Here is a 17,709-nt window from a genome sequence, read left to right on the forward strand (position 1 = left end):
TTTCCACGGGACTTTGAACGAGCTTTTTCGTCCCGGCTCTTATCTCGGTTGCCATAGTTGTTGTTCCTCTGCTCGGTCCTGCCACGAACCTGCAGGGTTTCTGCCTTTGACAACAACCCATTGGTCTGCACCATAGACTTCATCTTTTCTTTCTGTCTAAGTGCTTCTAAAACCTCGTTAAGGGTTAAAGAGTCATGGCTATAAAGAATTGAATCGCGGAAATTTGTATAGGAACTAGTCAACGAACATAAGAGTAAGATGGCTAAATCCTAATCATCATACTTAACCTCCAAAGCTTGCAAGTCAAAAACTATCTCTCGAAAAACAGTTATATGAGATATTACCGATCCACCTTCTTGCAGCTTATGGGTAAACAACTTCATCTTTACATGCATCTTACTGGTTAGATCTTTAGACATGCATATCGATTCCAGTTTCAGCCACAGGGCTACTGCGGATTTCTCCTCCAACACTTCCTGCAAAATATTATTGGATAGATAAAGTTGAATCAATGACAAAGCCTTACGATCTTTGTGTTTCTCTTCGGCAGTCCACTCCTTTGCATCCTTCTTGCCAAAGGAATCAAGCGCTTCATCCAGATCTGAAGTTTGGACGAGAACTGCCCGCATCTTCACTTGCCACAACGAGAATCGTGTGGTGTAGTTCAGCTGCGGCAGATCGAACTTCAAGGTAGAAATGTCGCAAACCCTAGGCGGAACCTGGATTTCTGATACCACTTGTTATGAACGCGACAAGCAAGAACGAAGAACGAAGAAAAAATCACAGCACAAGGACACACGGATTTAACGTGGAAAACCCTCTCAAACAACGAGAGGGAAAAACCACGGGCGCCAGCCAGCGAAACTTCACTATATGGGAGTGTTTACAACGCCTGAGAGATTTCACGAATTCAACTCATCCCAAAACGGCGGCTTACAAGGGGTATATATAGCAGGAACATTAGGACAAGTCAGATCCGTAACGGGCACACCGGAAGTTTCGGTTGGAGGCCGGAAGTTCCGCTAAGTCTTGAATATCCGGAAATTCCGCATCAAGTTCCGCATGTTTACGAATAGTAACAGAGAGCAACCGAAGGTTCGGCCGGAAGTTGGGCCGGAACTTCTGGCCCCAGGGAATTTGGATCACAATCCAACAGCTTCGTTGATCGATTCATAAAATTATCGATTCATAAAATTACCATTCCAATGGTTCCTGATATATGATCGTATTGTTCGATAATACTGTAGTTCGATGAAAAGCTCACAAATGTCGGGCATGCAAGCTTTTCATAAAATTATCAGTCCAGCACATGCTTCAAATCAGCATATACTCCAAAATAGTACGCTGATTTTACATCGTCCGCCAATGCTTCGCTGATTCGTAAATTTATCATTCCAGCATCTGACGGTCTGACCATGCTCTAGATGCGGATAGAAAGTCTGCAAAAGAAAATAATATGCATCGCGGTCTCGGAGCTCCCTCTATCACTTTTAGTGCGCACATGACGGTCAACTTATTTTCAAGCCGTCCGATCTTCCTTCAGCGGTCCAGATACGCCCACATACTCTTTTTTTTTTTGAGGGGACACCCACATACTTTTTTTTTTGGAAGAAGACCCACATACTCAAGTGACTCAACCGGGGCGCTTCGCCTTCAGTGGACTCGCCACGGCACCACGCCCACTGGGCTCCGGGCCGCCCGAGTCCAGATACCCGCGGGCCCGTCATCGGCGACGAGCGCCATCCCGGCCTGTCCCATACTCCCATCCCTGTTCTGTTCCCCAGAACTCACGCTTCCCCCGTCTTTCTCCACGCCAATCTCCGTGATCCCCATCTCAAAACAAATCTCCGTGATCCCTCGCCATAATCCCCAGCCCGACCAGCCCCCTTTTCTCCCCGCCCGGCGAGGATGCACCTGTGGCCGTCGCTCCGGATCCGGGACTCGTTCAAGCACGCCTACCTGGAGAAGCTGGAGCTCAACCTCGCCAATAAGAAGCACGCGCAGCGGCAGGGGCAGCAGGACCAGGGCCAACAGCAGGCGCCGCTGCTCGAGCGCTGCCCCTCGTCGAGGGGCTCGTTTGTGGCCGGAGCGCTCGAGCTCGCCTGGGACGCCGCCATGCTCCTCACGTGCTGTTGCTGCTGTTTCTGCTGCGGCGGTACGTCGTGCTAAGGCCATTTCTCTTCTGTTATAAAGGCGCTTACATTTTTCTATTTCGCTTATTGTTTAGCATTTGACTGCCAATTAAGCATGATAAGAAACGATGCGATTGATCCTGAAATCTGTCACCATTGGGATGCAGGGCAATGTGCAGCTCGATGCCTTAATACCGTGATTTAGTGCAGGGTATGAATTCCTGATCGATGTTCCGTCTTGTTGAATGGGTAGGAGGGTTTGCTTATTCTTACATTAATCGGATATAAGAAATTATCTCCTAAAAGCGTACACAACATTTTGGATAGGATAGGTCCTTCTAAAAAAATTAGTATGCTCGTATACCAATCAAATAAGATTGTAGGATAATCCAGCAGATAGAGGGAATAGTAGATGTAAGTTGTAGCTCCCATCATGGTCACTCTTTCACTCATCAAAGCATCACTGTTGTTACAATATGTGGGGTTGCTAAATGCTAACGGAAGTTGTGATGTGATGGGATTACTTGTACCCTTGTGGTGTCAATGTTGTTACATATATTGAAGAGCAGCAGAGTGTCTTAATCTCAGTCATGTTTGTAGCCAGCTTTTCTAGCTATGTTGTCAATGTAGGCTGTTGGAAGCACCCGAGTTTCTGCTGTTGCTTTTCTTTGAATTAGTGCATAGAATGTTTTCAGATTGAATAAGTGAATTATTATTTCACCGGTCAAGTCACCAGCTTGATGGCCCTCCCTTGATATGTTATTGCCGGTTGTTTCATCAGGATACAAGTGAGCTAACTCGTTTCATTGCTAGCTTAACGCGATGAAAACCCGTCTCGAATAAATTTGATCATTTCAATCCATGATGTGGTTAAGTGAATTTTGACTCAGCTTGTTTTGGTTAGTCATTTTTTTTAACCATTTTAGCCAGATTACATCTATATTAATTGGTAACTGTACTTTGCATCATATCCTGCTTGTTCCTCTGAATCTGAGATCGGTGAAGAATTCATTTAGCACATTGCAATTCTGGCCAGTGGCAACATATACAGTCTATAGAAGTTGTACCTACAACTGGATTGAAGGGTAAATTCCCAAGGTAAGTGGATACTGTTGATGGCGTGGTGCTGAGGGAAAACATAAGTTGCTACAGACCATATACTTGTACTTGATCCTGAAAAGCTAACCGTGGAGAGCTTCAATAACTCGTTTACAGTCAACCCCTATGTCCTTTATAAATCTAAGATAGGTAGTTCCTCCTACCTATTCTCGTTTTAAATGACGAGCTGTCCAATATGAAGTTGTTTTGTCGAGGGACAAACTGCTCAATGGAAGCCAATGGAATCGCTGAAAGTCGTCATGCCCTCGATATTTTAATTACAAGGGAAACCATGGTATACAGAAAAAATCTAGTTAGGCACCAAAATCTTCCGTTTTGTCTGGGCCAATTCATAATGTTTCCTAGTTTAATGTTTTCTTCTTTGCACAGATATACTAGCCACAGCTAGTTGGTGGGCACATGCACCTTCCTGTTTTCAAACTACGAAATTTGTTTTTGTGACAGCCACATATGCTATTCCCTTCCCATTTCCACATATCTTCACTTCATCAGCACCGCGGAATATTACATCTTTACCTCTGTGTTCTTCCATGCCATCTCCATGTTATTTTTCACCGCAAAAAGTTCACTATATTGATGCTGTCGTGTTATTTGTTTTTAACTTTGATACATTTAACAGCTTGTGGCGACGAGGAGGAAGATCATTTAACAGCTCGCTGACAATCACCTCCAGAAGGCAGGGGACTCTTTATATCAGGAAAAGCAGATAATTCCTGCACCAGTAATGACTTGAAGTCAAAGCTTCGTAGAAATGAATTTTTGGTTTTCCTCCGATATGGCGCAAATTAAGGTGCCACCAACAGATACATGTACAGGAGTACTTTTCTGTAGGAAATTTATGTAATATAGGCTTCAGGACTGATTTTTGTACTCCATAGCTGTGTCTACATTCTGGATATGGGCAGCTGTTGTCTCTGTACTGTGGTTATGCCCACTTATTCTCAGTTCTGCTTTGTTACAATTCAGAGGCTGAGCGTCATCATCGCATGGGCATGTAGGGGGAGCTCCACCAGTGGAAAATTAACGGTGGCAGCAGATATAACGAACACGGTGAGAGTTTGAGAGGTTTGAAATTGGAATGAGATATGTGATACAGTAGATTCGAATGCCTGATCCTTGGGAACTTTTGTTTCTGAATATGTGGTCCAAAGCCAAATCATCTTTCTTCCTGGTTTCCCTTGAACAGGCTCTCACTTCCCTGCTCAACATGTTTCTGCAGACCGCTGCAGATATATTTTTGCTACTGCTTTCTGTTAGTATTAACATGATGTTTGACAGTTTGACTGAATGCCATTCTGTAGTGCCCGCCTGCCCGGTGATCAATGCAAATCACTACTCGTAGTTCAGTAGCGGGTGTTCGGATTTGGACATTTTACATACTCCGTATTAAAGTCCCGTTGGCGTTTATCAGAGAAGCTGGTAGGATTTTCGTCCTTGGATAGCTGCATCTACAGTCTGGATAAACGCCAACGGGACTTTACTCTTAGTAACACTTGGATTTGCCGTCCCTATTAGCCAATTCCCGCGAGTCCGCAACCCCCAGCGACGACCTCGATCTCCTATGCCTCTGTGTGTGTAGCTTCAGCTACCTACCCTCGCCATGGCCACTCCCCTCCATGTCCCTTACCTCCTCCTTCTCCTCCTCTCTACCGCCTCGGCGGAGTACGCGCAGGAGCTGCTGCGGCGCGCTGAGGGGGAGCGAGAGTGGATTGTCGGCGTGCGGCGGCGCATCCACGAGCACCCGGAGCTCGCGTTCCGGGAGCACCGCACCAGCGCCCTCGTCCGCGAGGAGCTGGAGCGCCTAGGGGTCACCGCCCGCTCCGTCGCCGGCACAGGCGTCGTCGCCGACGTCGGCTCGGGCTTGCCCCCTATCGTCGCCCTACGAGCCGACATGGACGCCCTCCCCGTCCAGGTCCGTTCCTCTCTTCCCCTCCGATGCTTACCTTGATTGTCTGGCGCGGGTGTGTTACCGGTGATTGTTGGTGAATGGCGGCGACAAATGGGAATTGTGGCTCTGGTAGTACTCCCTCCGTTCCATAATTCTTGTCAAAATATTACATGTATCTAGACATTTTTGGGCAAATTTAAGATAAGAATTATGGAACGGAGTGAGTATGAATTTATGTAGTCCTCCCCAAAATTTCTGCAGCGGTATTGTACTTGCTGATCGTGCTTGGTTGATCTGTATGCTCCATCACGTGCATGTTCTCGGGTGCTACTAGCCTACTAGGATGTGGTTTGCTAGAATGATCGCAATTTGTTGGTTGCACACTTTGGATGGCAGGAGTTGGTGGAGTGGGAGCATAAGAGCAGAATTGACGGTGTGATGCACGCCTGTGGTCATGATGTGCACACCGCGATGCTCCTGGGAGCAGCAAAGTTACTTCATGAGCGCAAGGATCAGCTTAAGGTGAGTGTTTTCTTATAATTATGTTCCAAACATGAAGGATTTTGCTACTTCAGTTTTGTGCGTAGAGGCGGGGAGACAAAACACTTGAACCTCTCTTGTGAGTTCTCCCATTTTCATCTTAACGTATGTCATTTGCTAATTCTCTTGTTCTTTGTCCGAAGAAAATACAAAACCCGTGCATAGCATGATGATAATGAATAATCAAATAGTATCATGTAAAAAATGAATAGTCAAATACTCATGATTTTAGTTCATCTTACTGTCTTAACTCAGGAAAGTAGGATGGCCATTCCCTCAAAAAAGTACTCCCTCCGATTCATAATAAGTGTCCGGAATTTAGTATAAAGTTGTACTAACATCGTACTAAATCTCTGACACTTATTATGGATCGGAGAGAGTACTCGAGATTTATGTTAACTACGGAGTACATATTTAAATTCATTTTACTCCTTTGTTCTGTGAATACACTCTGAAGAGAAGTTACATAGAGTCATAGATTAACATATATACACTATCTGTCACGTTTTGTCTTGTATGATGAAGGGAACAGTGAGACTCCTTTTCCAACCTGCTGAGGAGGGTGGTGCTGGTGCATCTCATATGATAAAAGAAGGTGTTCTCGATAGTGTTGAAGCCATATTCGCCATGCATGTTGACTATCGGATGCCGACAGGCACAATAGCTGCGCATGCAGGACCAACACAAGCAGCTGTATCTTTCTTCGTAGTGAAAATTGAAGGTAAAACCGGGAAGGCTGAAACACCACACCTAAATGTAGATCCTATTGTCGCTGCTGCGTTTACCATCCTGTCTCTTCAACAGCTTACTTCAAGAGAAGATGATCCTCTTCACAGCCAAGTATGACATTGCCCTTTAGTAATACTATGCATTGCTGATTTTCTTCAAACACATAGTGTAAAGTAAAACCGTAGTGGGTAATGCCAACAAACAAAAAACTCTTGCAAAAACAGAGGAAAATCTTGCTTATACACACGTTACTTGGGCTAGTGTACAAGTATTCTCCCCTGTGTTGCTCAAGGTAGTGAGGTACTGTATCAGTTAACATGAACAAGTGTAACCATTTTCCCTTTGTGGAAATGCTCCTACAGACCTATGTGGTCGACCCCACCTCCATGTAATACCAGGGTTACATCATACCAGTGGCGTAGCTAGGGGGGTTGCCGGGTGGTCCATGGACCACCCTGAGATTTTCCAATCCTTTATATAACATAGTTAAAAAAGAATCAAAACATCAAAATAACTAAATTTGTATGAATATTTTCACTGTTGGACCACCCTGGAAATTTTAGCTGGCTACGCCACTGCATCATACAGTAGCATTCCATTTTTTCTAGTTTGGATTAGGCATTAGTGCACTAATGTACCAATTTTTTCCATAACTTTTGGCATATGAAACATATTCCAGTGACGGTATTATATGGAGTATTTAAGAGGCACATGAAATGTTACTCCAGTGGCGGTATTATATGGGGAAATCAGCAGCTTTGCTAAGCATGAAACTCGTTTCGTTGCATATTTCTAGCATCAGTGAGTGTTTCTACATTCCACTGGATGTCTTTACTCTTTAGATTCAGCAGTATAACTATATAGGTTCTCCAACCTACCTTAGGCAACAGCGGATGCTTGTAAATGTTGTTAACCAAAAAATTCCTCTGCCATACAGCCAATTAAGTTAACACTCAGGTTGATCTGTATATTTCTTTTGTTCAGGTGCTCTCTATAACCTACATCAAAGGTGGGAAATCTATTGATGACACACCTCCAGTTGTTGAATTCGGAGGTACTTTGAGGAGCCTTACTACTGAAGGACTTCATCAGCTACAGAAAAGGCTTAAGGAGGTTAGTGTTCTGACACAACTTAATTTACTAAAACTAGCATATGATAATAATACTGTTTTGCTGTAAATTCATCAGTCCTTCATAGTTTCTCTCTTCTGCGAGAAAAAGAGCTTCACATCACTGACAGCACCTTGTGTATTCTCTCAGAAGTCAGACATGAGTTCAAGTTTCAACTACACACCTTAATAACTTACAATTGTAACATGATCACTCATGGTCTGTTATTAGTCTTGTTTTCATGGTCAGCAATTTCTGGTTCTTTTCTTTGTGAACGGCATGCACGATGGAGTAAACATTGCTGTTATATGCCTACTATATTCTTCGTATGTCAATCATTACTTATAACCATTAACAGCTTTACTATTGTGTCATGCATGCATATTGAATCGATTATTGCATCCGGAATAAATGCCTCTTCCCTTTTTCCAGGTAGTAGAAGGGCAAGCAACTGTACATAGATGCATCGGAGTTACCGAGATATTGGGGGCTCCTGACTACCCAATGTATCCTGCAGTCGTGAATGATGAGAGACTGCATAACCATGTAGAGAATGTGGGTAGAAGTTTGCTTGGTCCAGACAAGGTGAAGCCGGGAGAGAAGATCATGGCAGGCGAAGACTTCGCTTTCTACCAACAGTTAGTTCCTGGTGTTATGTTTGGCATTGGTATTCGAAACGAGGTAGTTGGCTCGGTCCACACTGCTCACAACCCACATTTCTTTGTTGATGAGGATGTTCTTCCGATTGGAGCTGCAGTTCATACTGCTGTTGTGGAGATGTATCTTACTGGGCGTTCGACTCTAGATGAAGATGGAACCCCGCATTTACCGTGATTTACTTTGGAAGAACAATTTGAATGTATGAACACATATTGAGATGCTCCATGTCTAGTTGGGTTCAAGGCTCCCAGGATCTCAGATTGTGCTTAACAGAAAACAGGTATGTTCATGTTCATATTGAAGTGAGAATGCACATGATCACTTAATGGTCTTAATAATCACATTATAGTTTGCCTGAGATAAACGTGATAAAACGACAAATATCTCCACTGTAAAGTACTCAACATGAAGAAAAATGAACAGCCACTGACAAGCTCAATACTTATACAAGCACGCTAACAAAATGTAAACCGCACAACGTAGCCATGAAAGATGGTGAGCGGTGAATGCTGGCCATCATGACCAAATTCACCACTGAACTGATCAATATAAAAAGACGGCTAAAATCATTGAAGAACAATGCAAACCCCTTGACGGCGTGATTTGCATCATGCCTATGCCGAAGGAGGTGGCGCAAGGAATGGCATCGGCACCGTCACGCTCGGAATAGAAGGCATCGGAGGTAATGCCACCTTGGGGATGGATGGAATTGAAATTGAAGGCATTGGTGGCATCGTCACCTTCGGCACAACAATAGCAGGCATGGGCGGCAACGTGACCTGGGGCACGGTGACTGCCGGGACAGCCGGCATGGGAGGCACCGTGAGCTGGGGCACGGTTACGGCAGGCACAGCCGGCATGGGGGGCACCGTGAGCTGGGGTATGGTGACCGCGGGCACGGTTGGCATTGTAGGCACGGTGGGCACGGGCGGCTTCGGCAAGGGGATGCCTGGGACAGCGGCAGGGGATGCAGTGGGGGCTGCTGCCTCCGTCGTGTCGGCCAGGAGGCGACCGGCGTGGGTCATGTTGCCGCTTAAGAGAGCGAGTGCCATGGCAATGGCCAAGAAGCTACAAGTACCGGCAGCCGCCATCTTGGGAAGTTTTGTGCTCTCAGATTTCTAAGTAGTATAAGCTGATTGCAGGGTTTGTTCTCCTCCGCTTGCTTGGTGTAACATCAGGAATTATGCATGCACATTTATACAAGACAGGAAGATCAGGCGATCGAGGTGCGGATTAGATTGGTTGTTGGCCAGATTAACACGGGCACCGGCAAAGCGACTTCTTTATGGAGTCAGTGGTTATCGGAGCGGTTTGGTAAGGACTCAGGAGGCGGTTTTGAGGTAATGACACGCACTGGGACTCTATTTCGTCTGTTAGTTCACCTCCCCGCTGGGTTGAACGTTTGCACGCGCATTGCATTTGTTTACCAACAATTGGCTCAACAAATATCAAATTAGTTTACCAACAATTGACCTGAATTAAGACCTTAGGGTATTCGCCTATTTGGTCATGCAGGTGCACAGTTTGATCAAGTTAATGGACTTTGTGTGGCAAATGTTTAGGCCTTGTTTGGTGTTAGTGTATTTTTTAGTCACTAGTGTTTTGATATTTGAGGGTTTTCGGTGTGCACCCAAAACTCCGGAAAACCCAAAACACTACCAAATAATCATTTGAATTTCTAGTGTTTTTCAATTTGGAGTGAACAATACCTTAAAAACATCCAAAAACACCAGTGCCAAAAAGTGTCCCGAAGACTGTTGTTTTGTGAAAATTTATTCTTGTTATAACAATGTTTGTCAGTTTTTTCAAAAGAGTGTTTGTCAATTGAAAAAGAGTAAAATACACCACTAGTCATGAACTCGGCAGAAATGAAAACTTTAGTCCACGAACTGGAAAAACGCACACTAAACCCATAAATTGGCATCACTGTAACACTTTAGTCCAAAAAAGATTCGACGGGGCTAAAACACGTCACATGGACGCTATGTCGGCTTCGGCCAGGACTGCGGCTTTGGCCAGGATTTCTGTTTCTAATCACTGTCCATCTAAAAGAGTGAATTGTTGCATTCATTCATCCATTACAAACAACATAAACTATCATTATTTGGCGTGTCCTGGCCAAGAACATTTTGTTGAAAATTCAGAGGTCTTTTTGCAAGAATGCTCCTGAAAATCGAGCAGTAACCCGCGGTCCTAACTGGAAGAGACGTGGGGTGTTTTTAGCAATCTAATCCGCACCTGCATCGAGTATTTTGCGTGAGTTCCACGTCACCTCTCTCTTGATTTTTTTTGTTCAAACAAAATTAATGCATGTGTACATAAATACATGCATGGGATATATAATATTCCTTAGTTCCAGGCCAATTTAGTATTCCTAGAACTTGCAGGCCGGAATGGTTCAAAAGCTAACCGTACGATATATGACTAGACTAGAAATGCAAAGGTACGCTACTAAATAAGAAAAAGATCGGACAAGAGTGTTAAGGTCGAGTATTCTCAGTCGCCTGAGCGGCAGTCACTCCCTGTTTTTTTTATGGTATGGCTCCCTGCTAGTCCCTTCCAGACAATGTATGTCGTCTCGTGGCTGATGATTTTGTTACGCGTACAGGCTAATGAAATACCTGCGTCTCTGTCAAAAAAAGTTTTGCGCGTGCGTGCATGCCTGAAGTCCCCAATTACGTCGCCTTTAATTTGACTCTTATGCTTGTGTTTGCTTCTTCTTCTTTTTTACAACAACGTACTCTTCTACAAGTCGGTTGGTGCATCAATCCACTTTACAACATCGCCCGAGCACCTCGTGTTCAGCGAGCAGCCGGACATGGCCGGGCGTCGTGGATGTGGGCTGCTCCGCCGCGACAGCCGCTTCATCGGCCGATTATGGCTCTGTTTGGTTGGCTTTAAAACTGTTTTTTGATTTTTGGCTTATAAGCCACTAAAACATCTAAATAGTCGATTTTGACTTTGGCTTTTTGTTTATACCATCGTCTAACAATATCAAGTCAAATGTCAAAAGCCAAAACCGAAATCACCTAATTTGGTGCTTTTGTGGCTTATAAGCCAAAAGTCAGAAAACAGTTTTAAACCCCACCAAACGGGGCTTATGACTATTAGGTGGCGTCGTGCTTGTCTCCCCAGCCACACAACGCGAGGCACGTGCGCAAAGAAGATGCCTCCGGCGCCGGAAAAAGAATTAAGCACAGAATGGCTTGGCGAGAAGGGTATACGCATGCATACCTAAACAACAAGTATATTTAAAATATAACATGAAAGATTTCTGGGTTACATGCTTAGCGCGCGTGGCCGGCGCATGGGCCACATGATAACACGTCGATCGCTGAAACGGTGTACATCGTGTGAAAGTTCTGCGTTCTATGATTCCGTTTTTCTTTTTATTAACTTTTCGGGACCATTACTTTGATTCCGTTGTGTCACTCAATAGTATCAATGAACACATCGATCGTGCCACCGACGAGCCAGGGATGCAAATAAGATCGAGTCAAACGCCAGGGATGATCGACGTACGGCATGGTTGACGTGTTCCTGAACACACTTAGCGTTACGTACGCCCGTTGCATATCTGACCATATTCAAGACCCCTGACGGCACTATCCGATCGAGATTAATTATATATACTGACTCGTGTCGAACCTTCGACCCGTCTAATTATATATTCTAGGTACAGTACATGCTTGCCGGTGCATGCATGGGTCACATGATAACACGTCGATCGATCGCTGAAATGGTACACATCGTTGAATGTTCTGGGGCACTCTGATTCCGTTCTAGCTTTCTCTTTTTCGGGACCGCTGCTTTGATTCCGTTGTGCCCTTTAATAGCATAAATGAACACATCGATGATCGATGCACATACGAGGAAAGTGTTTCTCCTGATTAATATGCCAACCCACGAGGGCACGACGGAGGCTCTTCGCGGTCATTATATTCGTAGTTTTGTACTTACGTCCGTTTTCATCGAAACATAAAAATCAGCCGAGTTCCAGCGATAGAACAGTCAACATATTCTAAAACAAAGGAGGCAACAACGTCGTCCGCGTTGCCGTCCGGCCCTTAGCTTTCGTTACCACATGGCAAAGTGAACCCAGAGCTTTCACATTCGACGACACCTTCATGTTTCGCCGCAGTCCACGGATGCGTCCTAAAGATTATGAGGCTGGGCAGTGAGGACGCGACGGAATCTCCCCCACGCACATTGGCGGCACCATAAAAGCCCCTTTTCCTGCGCGCGCGATCGGCCCCTTTCCTGCACGTCAGATCCTTGCAATAGACGGGCTCGAACGCGACGGCAGAAGGTTGCCTTCAAAAGTGTACGATCGGACCGTTGCAGCTGAGAGACGACCTGCGTCGTGTTGGCGTGTTGCATGTATTTGTACACGGTAGCCTTGAATCGATAATATCGTCGATGCCTAGCTTGATCAGGGATGGCATATCCCGCGTATGCCGTGGCTGCGTGTACAGCCTTAGAACATGTACAATCCAGGTGCTTGAGGGAGTGCTTAAGGAAAAAACCCGGTTTATTTTGCCACGTCAGCTGGATCGAGTGCCCCGATTTGCTTCCAGATGCCCCGATTTGCTTCGACGCTTGGCCGGTGCCTGCAGGAAAAAACTGCTCTCTCTCCAGACAGGTGCTTCACAGGGTGCTTCGTTTTCTTGCCCGACTGCGTCCTAGTTTCTGCAGCTTCCACGCCCTCGGCGATGCCCGGCTGCTGTGGGAGGCGCAGCCCGCCGCGGTCGTCCACGCGGTGGGGCGAACCGCCGCGTCAAGCTCGCCGCCTGGCTCCGGTAGGAGCGCCGCAAGGAGGAGTTCGACTCGTTGCTGCGGCTGCTCGCTACCTGCAGCCCGCTCGCAGCCTAGGCCGCTGCTGTGGCACCGCGCGGCCGGCCGCTCGCAGCCTAGTGCCACCGCTGCACGCTCCCGCCTGACGACCCCGCTCCTCGAGTGGGCCCGCGCCGCGGTCTTCTTCCAGCTGGGACTTACGCTCGCCGCATCCGCCTTCGCCCGAGGCCGAGCGCTCCCGTCCGTCTTTCACCTTCTGCCTGGATGGTGTCCTGTGAGGTCGTGAGCCCGTGACTCTGTGGATAGAGCAAGGTATGAGAAAGTCTTGGATGGGAAATCAACAGAGAAAGGGATAAAGAAAGGGAAAGGCTGCAGCGACATGCATGTCGACAGAGCAAGGGATGTGATTCGAATTAATGGTTCAAAACTGTTGGCATGTGGACTGACCAGTTTAGGATATTCCGAATTAATGGTTCAACCTTGACTAGTTGCAAGGCCAGGGACCATTTCAATTTTCTACAATAGATCACGGTTAGCCTTAATCCCGGACAGTCCACTCATATAGTTAAGTTCTGACTCGAAATCCTACCTCTATATATACTCTATACCTCCTTCAGCATGCATACCATAACACAACTTCAACAAGAAAATGAATTCAGATTTTGGCTTTGTGGATCTGTTGAACTCTGGTTCAGCTGTGTTTGGAGCTGGCTGTGAAAGCTTTGACAATGCTTCATACGCAGTTCCATCTGGAGGAGGAGGTGGGGGCGGCGGCGGCGGCGACAATGACGACGGGGAAAGAGGGCAACGGCGCTTACCGTGGACTGAAGCAGACAATCTACGTCTGGTAAGAACTTGCTCCTTACATCATTGTCATCTACGTCCTCCAAATTAGTTTTACAAAATTCGTTATTGTATATATTAAACATGCAGATTAGTGCATGGTTACATAACTCTGTCGATCCTATTGATGGGAACGGAAAAAAGGGAGAAGTTTACTGGAAAGAAGTCACAAAAGAGTATAATGAAAACAGTCCAGTTGATCGCAGGAGGAAGCCCATCCATTGCAAGGATCACTAGGGAAAGATGAACCGTAAAATTGTGGTTTTCAATGGCATCTGGTGCAGATTAAAAGATGTTTATGTTAGCGGCCAATCGGACGAACAGCTTATGTACAAGGCATATGATATGTACAAGGAGGAAACAAAACAATCATTTACTCTGCTGAACTTATGGAGGGAGGTTCATAACCAACCAAAGTGGAATAGGATGTACGTGGATAATACTGCCCCTCTGAATCTTGATCCCATCAATGTGGACCCCGAAGAAGGTGAAACTCGTCCAGAAGGATCAAAAGCTGCAAAAGCAAGAAAGAATGGAAAAGGCAAAGGCACACATGACACTTATTTAAGTAGTATATCACATGATGACATTCAACTATATTATGAAACACAGACTCTACGAGCATCAACATCAGAAAGAACGTCTGAGGTACAGCTTCAACTATCCAGTGAAAAGCTGGCGACAGCACAAGCACGAGAGAGAACAGCACTTGTCACCAGTGAGAAGGCAATTATGGAAAAATACATGGATCTTGTAATGGCCAACACCAATGAGTTATCTGATTTCCAGCGAATGGAGCATGAGGCAGCGCTGCGATTTTTTCACAATAAAATAATGGGTGCGGAGAATAACCATGACGACTTATGAGTGCACCAATCAATCTTTTTTTAATTCTTTTTTATTTAATTCAAATAAAGAAGCATCAAGATTTTGTTTCCTATATTATTTTGTAGTATCTTTTTTGTTTACTTCAAATAAAGTAGCATCAAGATTTTATTTCCTATATTATTTTGTAGTATCTTTTTTGTTTACTTCAATAAAGTAGCATCAAGATTTTGTTTCCTATATTATTTTGTAGTATCTTTTTTGTTTACTTCAATAAAGTATCATCAAGATTTTGTTTCCTATATTATTTTGTAGTAGCGTTTTTGTTTACTTCAAATAAGTACTATCTAGATTTTGTTTCATAAATTATATTGTCTGATCAAATAAACGCATAATACATGATGAGCATTCTATGTAAATGATTTGTCAACGACGCACATATATACCCATCGTTGTAATGTCACATCATTGGACCTACTTATGAGAGAGAGGGGGGTGTTTCACGCATGCAGTGGTACGGATCAGCCATGCATGGAGATAAAGTTTTTTGTTTTTTAATTGGGAACAAACGGATAAAGTTGTTGCTCAACAGCTCAATCTGACAGACCTAAAAGCAAGTATGCTTTGAAACTACCAAACGACGCGCGGCTACCATTGTTTGTTCATTTTCAAAGCAAACGCCATATGTGCTCTCGATCCACCGGTTGCCGATATACTCCTACCAACAACAGCCTATGTCCGCCTCCGATAGATCGAGTGATGAGAACGCCATCGAGAACTTGTTCGAGGATCCTATTGCACAGGAGATGGAAAACAAGATTGACAACGCCATTGCCATCGCAATGGAGGCTCAGATTGAAGCTGTACTTCTTGGTACCAATCGCCGTCGCCGCCGCCGCCGTCACAGTGGTAAGAGGCGATTCATTGATAGAGGTAGGGAGGCTGGCCATGAACGCCTCGTTGGAGATTATTTCTCAGATACACCGGTTTACACAGATGCCATGTTCCGTCGAAGATACCGAATGAGAAGACCTTTATTTCTCCGCATCGTGAAAGCTCTCGGTGAGTGGTCGCCATTTTTTACGCAGAGAAGAGATGCATTAAATAGACCAGGATTCTCGCCTTTGCAGAAATGTACGGTAGCTATGCGGATGTTGGCGAATGCATGCTCAGCTGATTCCATTGATGAATGCTTCCGCATAGGACCAAGTACAGCAATAGATTGCATAAAGAATTTTGTTCAAGGTGTGAGAGTAATATTTGGTCCAGAGTATCTTCGGAAACCAACACCTGCTGACATTCAGCGATTGCTTCAAATGGGAGAGGCTCATGGCTTTCCAGGCATGCTCGGAAGTCTTGATTGCATGCACTGGGATTGGAAGAATTTCCCGGTTGCGTGGAAGGGGCAGTTCACTCGTGGGGATCATGGAGTATCCACGGTCATGCTTGAGGCAGTTGCATCACAAGATACTTCGATTTGGCATTCATTTTTTGGCGTTGCTGGATCAAACAATGACATCAATGTGTTGAACCAATCACCGTTGTTCACCACCGTGTTGCAAGGAAGAGCTCCGCCAGTTGAATTCACAGTTAATGGACGGCAATACGATATGGGGTATTATCTAGTAGACGGGATATATCCTGAATGGGCTGCATTTGTGAAATCAATCCCTCTACCTCAGAATCAAAGGGATAAAATATTTGCAAAGCGTCAAGAGTCGGCTAGAAAAGATGTTGAAAGAGCGTTTGGAATTCTACAAGCTCGGTTTGCTATTCTAAGGTATTCAGCTCGTTTTTGGCACCGCTCAACCCTCGCCGACATCATGTATGCGTGCATTATATTGCACAACATGATAGTGGAGGATGAAAGGGATACATATGCTGGTAAACATGAATATAATTATGATCAAGGGAGGAAGCCAATACCACCGGTAGTAATCCACCCTGGTCCTATAGCTGGTTTCACCAATGTACTGGCCATAAATGCTTCTATTCGTGATAAAAGGAACCATGCTCGTCTAAAAGGTGACTTGGTTCAACATATTTGGAATCGCTTTGGAGATGGACAACACAACAATTAGATATGTCGTGCAATAGTTCATTCTTTATGTTTAACTTTACATTACTTTCTGGTCCAATAATGCATTGATATATGTCGAACTCTTCAATAAATTTGTTAATATTTAGAGAATATACTCAAGATCTTTTTTTCATGTCTGTATTTTGTTCAGCACACTAGTTATATTCAAGATTCCCCTAAATTCTGGACATGATTCTTGATTCAACTACAGACAGTAGACATGCATTCAGTAATTTCAAGAAAGACCATATATAATACTCATGAATTATTGTCAAGTAGAAAAAAGAGAGGAAGTAGAATTTTTTTTTGTTTGTTTATGGCATGGCATACATACAGACCTGGATTTGAGCCAATGTAATCAATTCTTGGACGGTCCTTTCCCATATGCTCTGTTTAATAATCCTGGCACATGGGGCTTGTAATCTGCAGTTCACCTGCAAATAAGGGTATCCCATATGTTCAGAATAAGAAGTGCTGCTAAGACTGGAAACATACTTGTCAGAATGGCTTCCCAAGTATGACTCATTCGGTCTTTACACAGGTTATAGAATCGATTTACTTCTCCTCAATTGTTGGCACTAGCATTGACAGACTATGCATCTCAAAACACAGACATAATCCTTGTGAAGCCTAGTACCAACACTAAGTATTGATAAACCAAGAAGTGATACATAATTAGTAGCATGTACAATACAGCACCATTGGCCAAACAAACAATTGTAAAAATTAATAATAGGGAATTATGACCATGAGCAGTGCAATTATCACTGGCAGGTACTACTAGGTACAGTACAGTACTAATTGCTGACCGACGCCATTGCAGCCTGAAAATTTTAGCAGAATGGATCATGCTTCACCAAAGGTGCCATATATGCAAGCAATCCGATGTAGTTATTGCAAAATAATGCAGCTATGGATCCAGCAGGAGGGAGCTTACGGGTAAATGCGATGTTGGCGAGGCTGCCGTTGGCAGCGTAGTCATGGATGAG

General features: G+C 44.6%; 4 protein-coding genes across 4 annotated transcripts; 3 read left to right on the forward strand and 1 right to left on the reverse strand.

The window, feature by feature from the left end:
- Window positions 1-1,728: 1,728 nt before the first annotated feature.
- LOC100823021 lies at window positions 1,729-4,351 on the forward strand. The gene is made up of 2 exons (XM_003580108.4): window positions 1,729-2,155; window positions 3,871-4,351. The coding sequence occupies exons 1-2, from the start codon at window positions 1,909-1,911 to the stop codon at window positions 3,909-3,911; spliced, it is 288 nt and encodes a 95-aa protein (XP_003580156.1). The 5' UTR covers window positions 1,729-1,908; the 3' UTR covers window positions 3,912-4,351.
- A 369-nt stretch (window positions 4,352-4,720) lies between these two features.
- On the forward strand, window positions 4,721-8,473 carry LOC100822398 (IAA-amino acid hydrolase ILR1-like 5). The gene is made up of 5 exons (XM_003580106.4): window positions 4,721-5,163; window positions 5,536-5,661; window positions 6,205-6,519; window positions 7,393-7,521; window positions 7,951-8,473. The coding sequence occupies exons 1-5, from the start codon at window positions 4,852-4,854 to the stop codon at window positions 8,350-8,352; spliced, it is 1,284 nt and encodes a 427-aa protein (XP_003580154.1). The 5' UTR covers window positions 4,721-4,851; the 3' UTR covers window positions 8,353-8,473.
- Window positions 8,474-8,475: 2 nt separating this feature from the next.
- On the reverse strand, window positions 8,476-9,364 carry LOC100823334 (protein PELPK1-like). The gene has a single exon (XM_003580109.4). It carries the CDS (start codon window positions 9,267-9,269, stop codon window positions 8,793-8,795), a length of 477 nt encoding a protein of 158 aa, XP_003580157.1. The 5' UTR covers window positions 9,270-9,364; the 3' UTR covers window positions 8,476-8,792.
- Window positions 9,365-15,374: 6,010 nt separating this feature from the next.
- Window positions 15,375-16,721, forward strand: LOC100824964. Its single transcript, XM_003581389.1, has one exon. It carries the CDS (start codon window positions 15,375-15,377, stop codon window positions 16,719-16,721), a length of 1,347 nt encoding a protein of 448 aa, XP_003581437.1.
- The last annotated feature ends 988 nt before the right edge of the window (window positions 16,722-17,709 follow it).

Source organism: Brachypodium distachyon, chromosome 5 (assembly GCF_000005505.3).
Source record: "Brachypodium distachyon strain Bd21 chromosome 5, Brachypodium_distachyon_v3.0, whole genome shotgun sequence".
NCBI lineage: Eukaryota > Viridiplantae > Streptophyta > Magnoliopsida > Poales > Poaceae > Brachypodium > Brachypodium distachyon.